At 39.6% G+C, this 14,473-nt stretch overlaps 1 protein-coding gene across 1 annotated transcript in view; it reads right to left on the bottom strand.

The window, feature by feature from the left end:
- Nucleotides 1-14,181, bottom strand: part of FARSB (phenylalanyl-tRNA synthetase subunit beta) — a 35,314-nt gene extending 21,133 nt beyond the window's left edge. The window contains exons 1-14 of the mRNA XM_030227208.2: nt 14,074-14,181; nt 13,005-13,060; nt 11,998-12,152; nt 11,414-11,486; nt 11,016-11,131; nt 10,437-10,587; nt 9,620-9,728; nt 7,319-7,389; nt 5,990-6,051; nt 5,843-5,894; nt 4,275-4,336; nt 3,659-3,866; nt 3,151-3,231; nt 112-204 (exon numbers count right to left, since the gene is read on the bottom strand). Coding sequence (XP_030083068.1) covers nt 112-204; nt 3,151-3,231; nt 3,659-3,866; nt 4,275-4,336; nt 5,843-5,894; nt 5,990-6,051; nt 7,319-7,389; nt 9,620-9,728; nt 10,437-10,587; nt 11,016-11,131; nt 11,414-11,486; nt 11,998-12,152; nt 13,005-13,060; nt 14,074-14,131 — 1,347 coding nt within the window. The 5' untranslated portion in view covers nt 14,132-14,181. The remainder of the gene's footprint in view (nt 1-111; nt 205-3,150; nt 3,232-3,658; nt 3,867-4,274; nt 4,337-5,842; nt 5,895-5,989; nt 6,052-7,318; nt 7,390-9,619; nt 9,729-10,436; nt 10,588-11,015; nt 11,132-11,413; nt 11,487-11,997; nt 12,153-13,004; nt 13,061-14,073) is intronic.
- Nucleotides 14,182-14,473: the final 292 nt, after the last annotated feature.

Raw genomic sequence — 14,473 nt, 5'->3', positions numbered from 1 at the left:
CTCTTTAATGCAGCTTGTAGTTTATAGATTTTATTTCCTGTAGGTTTCTTTCTCTCCTCTTTAAACATAGACCCCATGAAAATATTGCTTTCAGAGTGTAAATGATGTCACCTGAAATTCTGCTGTTTTGGGGTTTGCTATGCGCACAGCGTTTGTTGCAGAGATGTCCATGCGAAGTTTATCTGCAATATCTTCTTGAGAACACTGAAAATGAGACAAAAACATTTCAAGGTCAAGTGGTTAAAATAGACAATAAGCCAATGATGAAATCTGATCTCGAGAATGAACAAGAGAATTGTAGCACTGCCCCATAATATGGCCTCTCACACAAAATACTCATAATACAAATTAAGCCCTAGTCTTAAGACTAAGTAGGCAAACTGGTTTATTTATAAATGTTAATTGCTAAATAATATTAAGCTGCATTAAAAAAAAGGCAAGTGTTTATTTAGGCTTCTGTCATGCATTGTTGTCATTTATTTTAAAAACAGACTCAGATTCTGCAGCCTGACTTGGAGTGGGTGAAGTATTTTATTCTGAAAATAGCACTTGTAGAGGAACTGGTATCTGTCCTTTCACACAAAGTAAAACAATCCCTTCAGGAACACTTACACACAGTACAGTACTGTCTATGAAAAACAGCTCGTATGGCCCAGCCTTCAGTTTTCAGAGCTGTGCAAGATTCTTGTAGTTTGTTCAATTTTTGGGGTTGAAGTGTTTTCAAAGCCTGTATTCTAAAGGTGTATTTTGAAGCTGGTCAGTAAAACAATATGCTTTCACTTTATCAGGCTCAGCCAATGTCTGTCACATACTGCAATACATGCTACTTCTAAGATCCACACTTCAGATTTCCAGAATTTGTAGCTTTATTAGAGTAATAAAGAAACCAGTAGCAGACTAGGCATGTAATTGAGGATTTGCTTGTGTACTGCAGTCTCCCAGAAGTGTTCCCTTTGCACTGGCAGCACTCACAAAGTGTGTTGATAGACCAACTGTGAGAAAAATGAGCAGATGATACCATCTGAAAAAGTGGATTATTGAATAATCATTTATTAAAAATCCCAAATAAAACAAGGAATGCTGAACTTAGGAGGAGAGAACTGTGTTAAACAGTTTTCAGATGTCTATCTAAACTTCAGCATGTTACCTGTGATTTAACTACATGGATTCTGCCTAAACTGGAGCTCCTCACAGAAGGCAACATTGTGTACAAGTGTAATTTGAGGCTCTACCCAAGAAACAGATTGAGTGCACAAATACATAAGCAGTGTTTGTCAGATAAGATTGGGGTACAGAATGTTGTAGCATAAATTGTATCAAAGTCATAAGCCTCACTTAATAAAGTCCTGGGGACACAGCAGACTGTGAGTTTCATCCTGCCACAGCAGAAATACAAATAGGAAATGTGATACCATGACACACTGCATGACCTTCAAAATTCTGCTGTTGCAGTTCATAAAGGTTCTCAGTTGTAGCAATGTAATGTATTAAATATTCCAGACATATTACCTTTTTGGTGCTGAAAAAAATGAACTATGTGTTAAAAGAATCAAGCAAGAGTGCAGCACTCAAAAATGAATAATGAATTAGGAAATATTAATTTTGGATAATAATATTAATGAATAAAGAAAAACTTTAAAAGCTTGACTATATGTACTGTTTCCTCAACATGGTAGTAACCACAGGCCTGAATACCTCTGTCAGATATTAGCACTGCAGCACAATACTACTTATTGTCCTGGCTACCTAAATGAGTTAATATCCAAATATTAAAACTGGGATATATTTTTCAGAACAAGACCAAATTTTGCTTTTCAAGCTCTGTAAAATCTCTGAAGGCGTTAAAATTTTATTCAGTCCATCCAAATTAGCAAATCTGGTTGCAAAACCTGAACCTTTCAACTACCAGAAGTCTTTTAGGAGCCTGAAATGCTGCATCTTAAAATACTTGAGTAAATTAGTAAAAAATAATCTGTGAGCAGATCACTCTCTCTTAAGAGGTTGTGTACTTTCAAGGATTTATACCTCTGGCCATCTAGTAAGTTTTACATTCAGGAAGAAGTTGAAAAGTTCCACAGAGATTTTAACAGAATATGTGATGGTAGCTCCCCCTATGCTAAAATGTGCACAAACTGGACATTTAGGAAAAGGCTTTGATCTTGCAACAGAAAGGATTTTTTTAAATATTTAGTATATTTTCAATAGCTGCTTATGGCAGTCTCCAGCTAGGGACAGTTACCATATATATTTGGAGGGCATAGGAGCATATTTAACTTCTTTGTTTTTAATAGCAGATCAGGTTCTCTGATCCAGGGTATGAGCAAGTGGCCATGACAAAGATGTTGTTTCCTACTGTACATTCTGTTTTAGCACAATGATCCTGCTGTATAATTTCCACAGTACAAATTATGGCATCAGTTAGTACCAGAGTGGCACTTGCTGCTGCAGAGTCCTAATTCTTGGTCAAAGACTAATGGCATGGCTGTAACAAAGAATACCTAACACCAGTGATAACAATGCTATATTTTTAATCTATATTTGTTATCAATGTACCATGTATCTATTATCTAGATTCAAAACCCTACCTGTGGTGAAATTTACAAAGGATGTCCCCCTAGTGTCTGTGCATTGTAACTTTTTTATGGGTGTTCTTAAAATAAGCTCTTTGCAGACTGAATGCAAAGGAATCCTGGGCAAGTGACAATACTAAAGAAAAATATAGAAACAGGTAAATCTCAATACACTGTAGGAATACCCACCAGAAAGTACTATATTTTCATGTTGTATTTCCAGATTATTGAATTATGATGAATTTCACATCTGGTGACCAAAGTCTTGAGAGAGATTTGCTGTCTTACAATTTCATCCTATCAAGTTAAACTAAAACCAGTCCTTCAGCAGCTATTTCCCTCTCTGTACTTAGAACTGCATACCACATTAACAGTGACTCATTTAATTTCTCTGACCTACAAACTCACCAAATATTATACTGTGATTCCAAAGCCCTAGTAAACAAGCAGCTGCCAAAACAGTACTGGATGATACTGATACATTTATACAATAAGATATCCTCAGACCACCCTCTGCAGTTTTGATTGCATCACTGTTCCAACATGCAAGTAAGAAAGATATGAAATCAATGTAATGTACCAGGGCAAAAGTGAGTGCTTCAGTGAATCCTGCAGCTGCCAAGTCCAGCCTCAGAAGTTCTGCGAGCTTATTGAGGGGGAGCTAAAATGAAACAAAACAGTTTTCAGCTTCCATCTAAAAGCATTTTGCTATTCTTTCCCGAGGTGATTCTGCATGTTACATGATGGTGAATTCACTTGGGAGGGACTATGCTTGTGTGCTTAAAATTTTTGAAAGCATTAGCCAGCTGCCTTTAGGCTTGCCTGAGGAAAAGAATCTCCCAATTAGAGATTTAATACGGGTTCCCTACTTAAACCCTGTCTTTTTTCAAGTACCAGCAACCAACCACTGGTCTTAGAATTATTCAAATCAGCAGGGCATCTGTTTTGTATCCCATCCATGGTAAATACTTCTCAAGGCAAAGCATGTCAAAATATTTAATTCCTAGGTTCTGTTTTCCCCAAAGCCCTTCTGGCATGCAGCAGTCATTTACTGACAACAGAGCATTCATTTGAAGGGGCAATCTTACTTGATTAGCTATGGTGTACGTTTTCGGAATCACCATCTGAATGTTGTTATAACCATAAGCTATTGCTGCATCTTCTACGATATCACAGGCATGGATAATGTCTGCTCTGGTAGGAGGGATTTCAACCTCTAGATGGTTCCCATTCCCTGTGACGTGTGACTTCAAACACATCCTAGTCAGCAGCTTTGCCAGGCTTGATGGAGTTTCACTGAAACAAAACAAGAGAGTGGTAATTTATGGATTTTGCAATGTATTGACTGGTTTTGTAAAGTAATCAGTGTTTTTTCTGCATTGCCTCATATCCTGAAAAATCTGTAAGTGCTTTATGGACTGTACACAGACTTAGCATTCAAACAGAACCAGCTCAGATTTTCACTCGTGAGATGGTCATTTTCCTTCACTTCATAACAGTCGTGGGAAGCCATAAAGAATCATTCACTTTCTCTGAAAGCAGGGAACTCTGTTACAGAGTCAATCTAATTACCCAAGATAACTCCTGAATTTTTGATAAATTAAAAAAATTACAAAGTCTAAACATTTTTAAAACAATGCAATGTTTCAATGTCTTCTAGTACCATGGTTAATAAAAACTATGTTTTAATTTGAAGTAACACACCTGATTCCTACTTTCTTGTTAATGTATTCAGGTTTCACCTTCTCTGTTCGATAAGCCAGCTCCTAAAAAGAGAGACAACGATTTTAAGCACATATAGCTCCTGCCATTTCTACCTAAGAGGATTCAATATCAGTAATCTAGCTTCTAACTGCCATACTAAAATGACACCCACAGAAGACAAATGTGGAATATTAGACTATATTTAGCATTCTAAAGTGAACAGAATTGTTGAAAATATACTCTAGTATGCGATGCAAAAGCTGTTCTTGGTTAAGCTGGAAAGGTGAATGCAGCATGAAATCCCCATTATTGAAACTTCCAATAATTTCTGATATATGCAAGTAACAGAGTCCCTGAAAGTTTCTGGTGAGGTTCTGGTGAGTTCATCCTAAGTCAAAGCCCTAAAGCACAGAATGGTCATGCATGAGATCCCATGGTCTTGTACAGATCAAATGACTTTTAAGTGGAAAAGGAAGGAAAACTTTCTATTTCCTTATTGGCACACAAATACCTACCAGTATTTTACTTAGCAAGTGTGCAATGTATTTAAGGAAGATATTTTATATGTATTTATGTATTTTGTGTGTTTCTAAACTTCTTGATATACAAATACAGCATCTGAATATTGGGTTTTTTTTCCCTCTATCTTATCTAGGGAAGCTGCTTTGGTTGCTGCAGAGATTTCTATTTTGCTAGATTTCTTTTCAGGATTCTACATCTTTCCTGTGGTGATTAAAACTGACATTGTGATAAAATGACACTAGAAAACCTCTCAGCAAAAATAAGTTTCTTTCCCTCTAAACAGTTTGTACTCCCTTGGTCTATCTGATTTCATGATCTCAATTCAGAGTTCACAGTTCATAACCAGAGTTCAACTCTGTCTTCAGTTATTTTCAGGAAACAGGAGGAATTGCTTTCTTTATACTTATTAAGAAAATAAAAATGTAAGACTCCATTACTGAGAACAGATCTGTCTGGGGCTCTGAACTGAACTTGAAGTCAACATTCTGCCTTTTAGACCTTTACATAGTTGGTGTTTGTAAAGTGAGAGACTGAAAAAAGCAGTGTTACAAGGTTAATTTAACTGAAGGGCATTTAAGCTTCCAGATCTGATAAGTACATTATGCTGAGGCTGATTTCAGTTGTCCATAGGCTTAAGGCTGAAGGACCTCTTCCTGCATCCATTTTTCCTGATTTGGAACACGTAGGTTTTAAAAGCTTTAGACACAGATGATGACCTTTGATTGCAATCTTTACTTGTTCCTGAAAAGGTTCCTATCACAGGCACTCTAAACCACAATAGTGTATTTTTAACCTCATCATAATTCAATGGAGCTTCAGAATTACTTTCCTTGACAAGGAGAAGCTGGAGCTAGAATTGTTTTTTTGTGGGGTTAGAGGAGGTTCTGACTCACTAACAGAGAAAGTGCTAAGCTGGATTTTTACACTACACCTCAGAACCAGCAGGTGCTGCCATGCAGCATTGAAAACAACATCACTGTTACCAGACTTTGTGTAAATCAATCTCTCTCCCTAAGGACACAGAGATATCCTAATGCTGTGCTTACCGGATAGATGTGGGTCTTCCCATTGGGATAAACCACTTCTACTGCTTCAACACTGAGAGAGACAGAAAAATATAAGTGAAACTGGTTTTAACACATGGCCCAAATGTGGAGATTTACATATATGTGGCCCTGAAGATTTATACTCACGTGAATGGCTTCTCACAATATTCACTGAACATCGTGACTATAATATCAAGAACAATTTTTGCCTACAAAACAAACATAATAATCACATTGAAATTTCTTGAAGTAGACAAAATATCTTAAAAAGAAACAGGGAAAATATCTCATCATGCACCTTCTTCACTCTATTTTAATTTCCCAGCAGTCTAGAATATTAGACTGAATTTTAAAAAAGTTTTCCTTCTGATGCAGACATTTCTGGAAAAGCTTGAAAATCTGGTTTTCAAGGTTCTGAAGCCTTTGTGTATCTTTACTAAATTCTGCTCTTTAGAAACACAGGGTTTTTATTACCATTTGGAACTGGGTCTTCCTAACCTGTCTAATTAGTAATTTTACTGAAGTTCAAGTGAGAACGGAGAGGCTGAAGGACTGCATTGTTTAACAATACATTATCAAATAACCTTCTTTGCAAATCTTTTTGTTTTACAGTTAATATTTTAAGAGATTAGCATAATGAAATGTAATTATGAGATTCAGATGAACTTCTCAATCCACAAAGGGGTTTTTTTGATGCCTGACAGTGTAATTTCCTTCACATAAAAGAACAACATTATATTTATTTTTATTATCAAGACAAGCAGTAGCAAGAAGTGGTTATTTATTAGTTTGCTTAGAAGCCACTCCCCAACATGCAAATTTATTTGTGTTGTTAACATACCATTTTGTAGTAGAGTAAGTTAAAAGCAGTTTTGCTCTTAAGCATGAAGTTACACACTTTAGGAAATTATCAATGAATGCACAACCTATATTCAAGAACAGGCAATTAAAGCTCCTTGGCTTTCATGCTGCAGCTTTGAGTTACAGAATTTGCAAATGGAAAGACTTGAATTTGGCAATTACTTGCATGACAACCCTGCTTGATAAAGATAACTAAGTAGAAAAATCCTTGTCTTTCTTCCCTCAGCCCAGATTTTCAGTAGGAGACAAAATGAATCTTTACAAATGGTATTCTGCCAAAACAGGAAGTCTTAGTAAAATTTTACTCTTTTCTAAGTGTTTCAGATTTAGAAAAAGTGCTCAAAAAGAACAGTTTCTAATTTACTTGAATTATTTTCTCATACAAGCTGAACACTTAGTGTCAACATAAAGATACAGTAAAATCAAAATTCAGTGAAAACACAATGCTATCTATAGAGCAAGCCTGAAACTGTTTCCAGGGAATTCCACAGTCCTACAACTTTTGCAGTGGAAGGTTGGCTCCACACAGGTTGTAGGTCCTTGTATTGGAGCTCTATTATCCAACAGGAAAACAATTATATTAAAGCATATCAAAAGCAGAAAAGATTAATTTACCTTTGTAATATCTGTGCCTGTACATTCAATAAACACATTTCTGGTATTTAGCGTTATTTTTGAATGATCTCCTAAAACATGTGAAAACAAAAACATGTTAAGAAATATTAGTTTGATTGCAACAGCACTGATACTGATTTGTGTCAGAAAGATCACTGTCATTTTCCACAGCTTAAAAAAGCCACTATCTACTGCACCAACATTCACAGTTGTTGGCAGAATAGCAGCTCTTTTTATATTTGAATTTATCAGTCAAAGAAAAGTAAAAGGCAGATCAGACACACTGACTGGGTTATGCTTTACACTGCAAGACACAGAGATCTTCAGGTATCCTGGCAGCCAGCTGGAAAAGCCAGCTAACAGATCAGTGGCCATCTGCTGTTAGCAAAGGGCTCTGCACTGCCACAGCATCCCATCTTCCCTGAGATTAGTCCCACATCCACATCACGTGTGTGATGTATGTCATTTCCTTGGGCAGGAACAAATGGGTTTTAAAAAGTGATTTAGACTAATGGCTATCAATAGTCATTCTGTGGTCTCCTGACACTGTCTGCTGATACCCTATAGGTTGCTCTACAGTGGTGATTTGGTTCCTAGTATGGGTCCCTTCTAGGCATGAATTTGCTTTGTGTGTACTGGGAATTATGATGTGTGCACTGAAGAACATCCCTGTTGCACTCAAAAATTTTCTTGTCTGGAAGAAGCACCAGAAATGTCTCTTTTGCAAACTGGATGTGAAGGCCCCCTAGATGGTTCCCCATAAAAGTGGGGTCTGTTAGTAAGGCACAAGCAATCTGGAGCAGCTGTAGAGATCTCATTCTGCCTGTAAGGTACAGATGAGCAGTGCACACCTGGAGTGAATTCCATGGCTCAGAACCATGCAGGAATGGGAACACACAGTCCTAAAACCATGTGGGATCATGTCAAACCCAGCCTCTTTGTCCTTCTTGCCTTTCCTTGCACCATTCATTAGTGCAGCTGCACCAGAGCCAAAGAAAGCATTATTAGGCTATACATTGGAATTCCTGCTCCCTTTGTTTGACCCTGATATAGCTTCTCTGGTTTAGTTTCCTATCTGAGAAATGAGGTCACAGCCAGACTGGAAGTTAGGTGCAGCAGAGATCTGAGGACTGAGGGATCTTGTACTCCCTTACAGCTGTGCTGTATCTTTTTGCAGATGGAATGTAGTCAGCATCTCTGGACTCACTTCAAAGCAAACACAAGCCCTCACTTCAGTGCTTGTAGATAATCCAAACAACCAATACAGATGTTTACATTGCATCATCTGTTTAAAAAGCACCTCTGACTTGAAAACCTCCCTTAGATACTATTCTCTAAAGCAGAGGCAGGTGTTAAATTTAGCTCAACCTTTTTAATTGATACAATATAAACAATATGCAGTGCTCTTACATGGAACACCCCCAGGTGGGAATGAGCCTAACAAAGGAGGATCAGGCACAGTGGTTGACAGCAAATTCAATTCAGAACAGTTACTGTTACCACTCCCTGCCAGAGAGTTTGAGCTGCCTTTTAAGAAGATTTGGGTTAGCTGGGTAGGGGCTATTAGGAAGCATACATTCAAAGAGATTATCACTGCAGATTTATTGGTCAGTGCAGGGAAATTTATCAATTCCTCACCTATATTTCAGTATATAGGTATACTGAATAATCTGTCTTTAAGGAGTAATTCTTGACAAGCCATTAAATGGATTCAGTAAACCTGGTTCTCAAAAATCATCCATGGTTTCTTTTGCACTTAGAGGAAACCCCTATTTAGAAACAATGCCCCAAAAGTCTACACCAATTTATTCTTTGAAAGCAATTAAAGTCTTCTGAAATCACTAGGGTGATAGCAACAGTATCTATAAACAACTAGTTCCCATTGCTGGTAAGTTCCCTGCTGTGACCTCATAAAATAGAGCACAAAGTTGCAGTTACCAGTTTACAAAATAACTTCTTGCTGGCTTCTTTTAGCTAAACATAATGCTTTTTAAACAAAAGTTCCTGTCACAAGGAACTTTACTGAGTTGGGGCAGAGTATGAGAATCTCAATGCAGAGGATTGCAGTAGGATTTTTACACCCTTCTGATGAACATGAGAAAAACGAACACTAGAAGGTTAGGGAGGGAGCAAAAAGCCTGACTATCTTTAAATTGAGAGAAGTAAATAAGACATGAAATTGTAAGTCAAACAATTTTAGGAAAACATAATAATCCCTGTGACACATCAGCATTTCTGTCATGCAGTAATTCACACACAAAACAGCAGTAAGAGTACACAGCAGTCACAAATTAATCTTACCATTGATGATTGGTGGCATGGACAGAACAAGCCCATTGCTGTCATAAATGACAGGGTACCGTGGCTTGTTTTCAATCAGGTGCAGATAGTGCCGAAGGTGGCTGTCAGTCTGGAGAAACAAAGCACAAACTGAATTCCACTTCTGCTCACAGGTGAACTTACACAGAGCCACAATCCTTTGGTGAGTGATTGAGGGGAATTTTGAAGGTGGGAAGGATTGGGTTAGAGTTAGGTACTTTACTAGCACAGAGTGTTTGCTCCCAGCAGCAAGAAAAGTCTGAAATTACAGAACTGGATTTTTGGTTTTCTTCAGAAGTGCTGAAGATTATTTAAGGATTCTCTCAAACATGTGTAGGCCATTCTGTTCAAATGATACCCTTGTTCACCACAGCACAGAAACACTGCCAAATATCCTTAGTCTATAGGAACTCTTCTTAAAAGTGATAAAAATAAGCACTGTAATACTTTTAGTTATAAATTGCTGGATACTGACACATACCTAAATTTGATTTAAAATTTACATTTGTTCTAATGACATAAGTATGTGCTCCACCAAAAATCTAATTCCCTTTTAGTCTCTCTTGATTCTGAGCTCTCTTACTCTTTAGTCAGAGACACTTGAGGGTTTGTCTCCAGGGCCAGAGTGTGTTTTCCAAAATGACAAGCAAAATATGGGATGTTCAACGGCTGTTAAGCTACAGAAGACAACTGTGTTTTATCTGTAAGAACAACTTCTAATAACGAGGATATGAGAGATATTTAGCCTTGGAAATTTATCCACTCGTTTAGTGCAATGAGTCTGAAAAATTCTACTTACCCTATACAGATCCATAATTTGTGAGGCTGTGTACTCCTGGGATTGATTCAAGGGCTTAAATTTAATTTCAGAAGGTGCTTTGGCTGTGTAAGTAAATGGACCAGTGATGGTGTCCAAGTCATGGGTACCTATTGCTACTAATGCTCTTTTCCTAGAAATAAAGAAGGCAAAATAGTATTTTTACTAGTAATACTTGGGAGTTTCTTAGAGTATGATGCTCTTCTATGCATTAGCAGAGCTTACTGAAAAAGCAGGAGGATAATTTTGAGAAGCCAAAAAATTATTTGATGAATAACATTTTAATAATTATTATTATGAATAGCAACACAACTGTCAAGGCAAATCCAACGGGAATGTTGCTAAACACTTCTGTCTCAACTGCTGAATGAACTGTAACAGCTATTTATGTTGAACAGTATTGGCAGCAGACAAGAACAGGCAAGGAAACGAGAAGGATCAAGAGAGCTCCTATAGAAGATTTTCCTTGGCATATCCTTAACATCTCTCTGCAATAGGGATGTGCAGTTTTAATGTGATAAAATCATACACACAGACACTACTTTAAATTCAAGCACTAACCTGCAAATATTCTGGTGTAGTTTCTCTTGGAGGTCGATGAAACTGTCATAGCGGTCCTTGGTGAAAGTTATGTTTCGCAGGACGGCAGCCACAGCGTGAGGCCGGATCTGGGCAGTCTGCAATTCACAACAGCAGCTCTTCAGGAGATTTGATTTCAGCTGCATCTGAAACTTTGATCTGACCTGCTGCTAGGTTCACCCACACCAATTTGTCAATTGTTCCTCCCACTCCTCATTCCTAAGAATAGATCATAACTAGTAGAGATATTTAAATGTCTTTAGCTTTTGTTCTGCAAGTAAGATTTCCAGTCTCACTGCTCTTACAAAATTGTACTGATAGGGATCTTGCTGCTTCAGCAACTCTCAATGCATTTACAAAGGTGCAGTAAACACTTTTACCTGTTCAGTGATAATCAGCCTCTGACCTTCACCCTCAGCTGGTATTATCTTTTCATATCTAGGGAGATTTATCCTAAAACAAAAGCAGAAGTAAGTCTGTAGCAGAAATGTAGCAGGAATTACATGTAGAAAACTTTCTTGGTAACATTTCTTGGCATGTAATTAGCTAACTGTGCAGAACTTGTTTTGTATGGGATGGTCAACAGATTACTGAACTAGAAAGGAAGAATTCAGCAAGATAAAGTCATTGAAGAAAAGGGAAATAAATTATTTGTTTTGGTATTTATTAGAAAGAATCACAAGGAAGTTTCTCTGCAGGAGTTCTTTACAGAGGATAAGTCTCAAATGGAACAGCAATTGAAAACTTTTTGGAACAGATAGAAAACCCAATAACATTGTAGTCTGGTCTTTTTAAGTTATGCTTATGCAATAGATCCTCTCCAGAGGAACACCTGATCAATTTCATCTACACATAAAATCATACTCCAAATGCAAGCAAGTAGGAAGTTCTGTTTACTGAGCAGAAATGACCCATATTTCAACAAATAAAAAAACCACACAGAGATCTCACAACTCTGCCTTACCTTTCCTTAAAGACCTGCAGTCCTCGGACCAACCCTTCCAGGCAAAGCAGATCATAGCGGTTGGCAGGAACATCAATTTTATAGAGAACAACATCAGATGCACCCTTGGCCTTTTCTTCACCCTTTTCTTTACTTATAATGTCCTTCTCAGATGTCTGAAATCAAGCAAAAATGTGGTTTTAACCAGATATATTTAACATTGATAACAGTATGGTAGTGATATGATAGAAAGAACTGTATTAATTAGAAGTTTAACACTGTAATTTGCATTTATACAGCAAATGGACACACCAAATACAAGACATGACATAAAACCTCAAATTCAGAAACTGTAAAGCAGTGTGCCAAAAGAAAAATTCAGTATTAAAATTTTAATTTCAAGAAAAAATATTATAGAAGCAAGAACCTCCAGGCTGTCAGATTCCAGTAGAGATCTGAGACCTTGTTTTTGGCAATAGATTGGCAAATAACTTGTCATTATTAAATTTATTCTGAAATAAAGCATAACATATGATGTTCAGATGTCTTTTGATAAACGTCATTAAAAAGCCAATAAATTAAAATTAAATTGCAAAACCAAAACAGGTCTACTTGAACAAGATTTGCATGGATAGGGTAATCAGGGCTAGCAAATCTCCACAAGTACAGAACCTAAATTAAAATGTTAAATATAAATTAGTTATCTTGTAAAATATGTTCAGTACATGCTCTGTGGCCATATTTCTGCTGCTAAATAAAATGGTGCCTGAGACTGAAGATCAAGAGGCACAGAGAGCTGACTTCCAGGAAGTATTGCAATATGCCACCTTGGAGGCTCTTGCTTCCAAGGCAGTAACTTTTATAAGTCTGAGGGTTTTTTCCCAGATTTAAAACAGCTGTGTTAATAAAGTCCATTACAACACTGTAACAAGGGATATGCTGGAAATGCCATACAAACTCATACCAAAAATGCATGCTGTCAATATGCTACATCTACTCAAAAAGCAACAAATAAAAACATTACTTACAATTTCATCAAGCTCCAAACCAAACTCAAAGCAAAGCTCATCAAATTCTTCATCCGCTGTGAAAGAAGAGGGTGAATTTTGGTTAATAAGCAGACCTTGGACCTAATTTTTGTGCATGTGTTTATGTTTTCAAACAAGATAAATGCTACTTTGGAAAAAAAAAAAAAGGTAAAAGGTAAATTTTCCCTTATATTTGCATCTGAGTAGCAGCTTCTTTAGTACATATTTGATTTACTGACATGGTATTCTGACAGTCACAAGGGAGGGCTTCTGATCTTAGGAGCTCAGCTCCTCAGCTGGACCTGTCAGAGCACCTCTGGTTTGAACAGTTAATGAAATCAGAAGGGAATAACTGGGCAGCTTCTGCCAAGTGCTCCTATTCTGATCAGACAGGTTGTTCCACAGAGGTTGCATCAACTACATTGTAGCATGTGAGTAACGCAGCCCTGTTCGGACAACGCAGATCTGACAATGCCCTGTTCTGACAATGCACCGGGCTGTCTGTAGAGCCACAGCTTCTGTCTGGTCGAAACCACTGCATGTCCTGAATGCTCCTTCAGCCGAGCAGCTCTGAAATCTGCTTCGTCAGCCAGGATGGAAGGACTGAATAAACCCTCGCTATTCACCGCTGGCTTTGCCTGCTCCCCCCTCTTCTCTCCTTCTTCCTTTAACCAGATCCTAAAACACACAGTGAAACTCCAAGCAGACACCGCCACGGGGAGACGCGCGGCTGCACTTTCCCGAGAGCTTTGGGCTCTAGCAGTGCGTGTCGGAGCAATGGGCTGAAGGGGCCGGGGATGACACATGGCTGTGCCTGGCGTGCCGCGGGCAGGCGAGGAGCAGGCGGCAGGGCAGCCACCGGCGCTCTGAGGTCTGAGCTTCCCCGAGAGCCCCGGTGCAGCCACGGGACACGCGGGGCGCGGCGGGCGCGGCCAGCGGCACCGTGCGCGCACAGGGGTTCTCCCCCTGCCGGGGCGGGCAGCGGCGGAGGGGCCGCGGCGATGGCAGCGGGCGGGCGCGGTGCTGGGCAGGCGCGTCCGGCGGCACGGCGGGGATGGCGGGCACTCACTGTAGCTCCTGCCCAGCGCCTGGAAGAGCAGCTCCCGCTTCACGCTGACGGTCGGCATGGCGGCATAGGCCCGCGCTGCGCCTGCGCCGTGCGCCCGCCAGGCCCCGCCGCGTTCCCGCCGCGATGCCCGCGGGCCGCCCTTCGAGCCCCGGCCGCGCCCGCCGCCCCCCGCGCTCCCCGGCGCCGTGACATCGCGCCCGGGCGGCCGTGGGGATGCTCCGAGCCCGTGCTGCTCCCGGGGAGGAGGCGGGCAGCGCGCCGAGCCCCGGCAGCGCGGCGGGCAGCTACGGCGGTGACATCAGCCCAAGCCGGGGCCCCGCGCTGTAGCCGGCGCCGGGCGGGAGGGACGGCCCGTGTGGGACCGCGAGTCCCGGCGGTGCCGCTGTCCCCGTCTCCGTCT

This window comes from Serinus canaria, chromosome 9 (assembly GCF_022539315.1).
Source record: "Serinus canaria isolate serCan28SL12 chromosome 9, serCan2020, whole genome shotgun sequence".
NCBI lineage: Eukaryota > Metazoa > Chordata > Aves > Passeriformes > Fringillidae > Serinus > Serinus canaria.
This window is presented reverse-complemented; position numbering and strand designations above follow the sequence as displayed.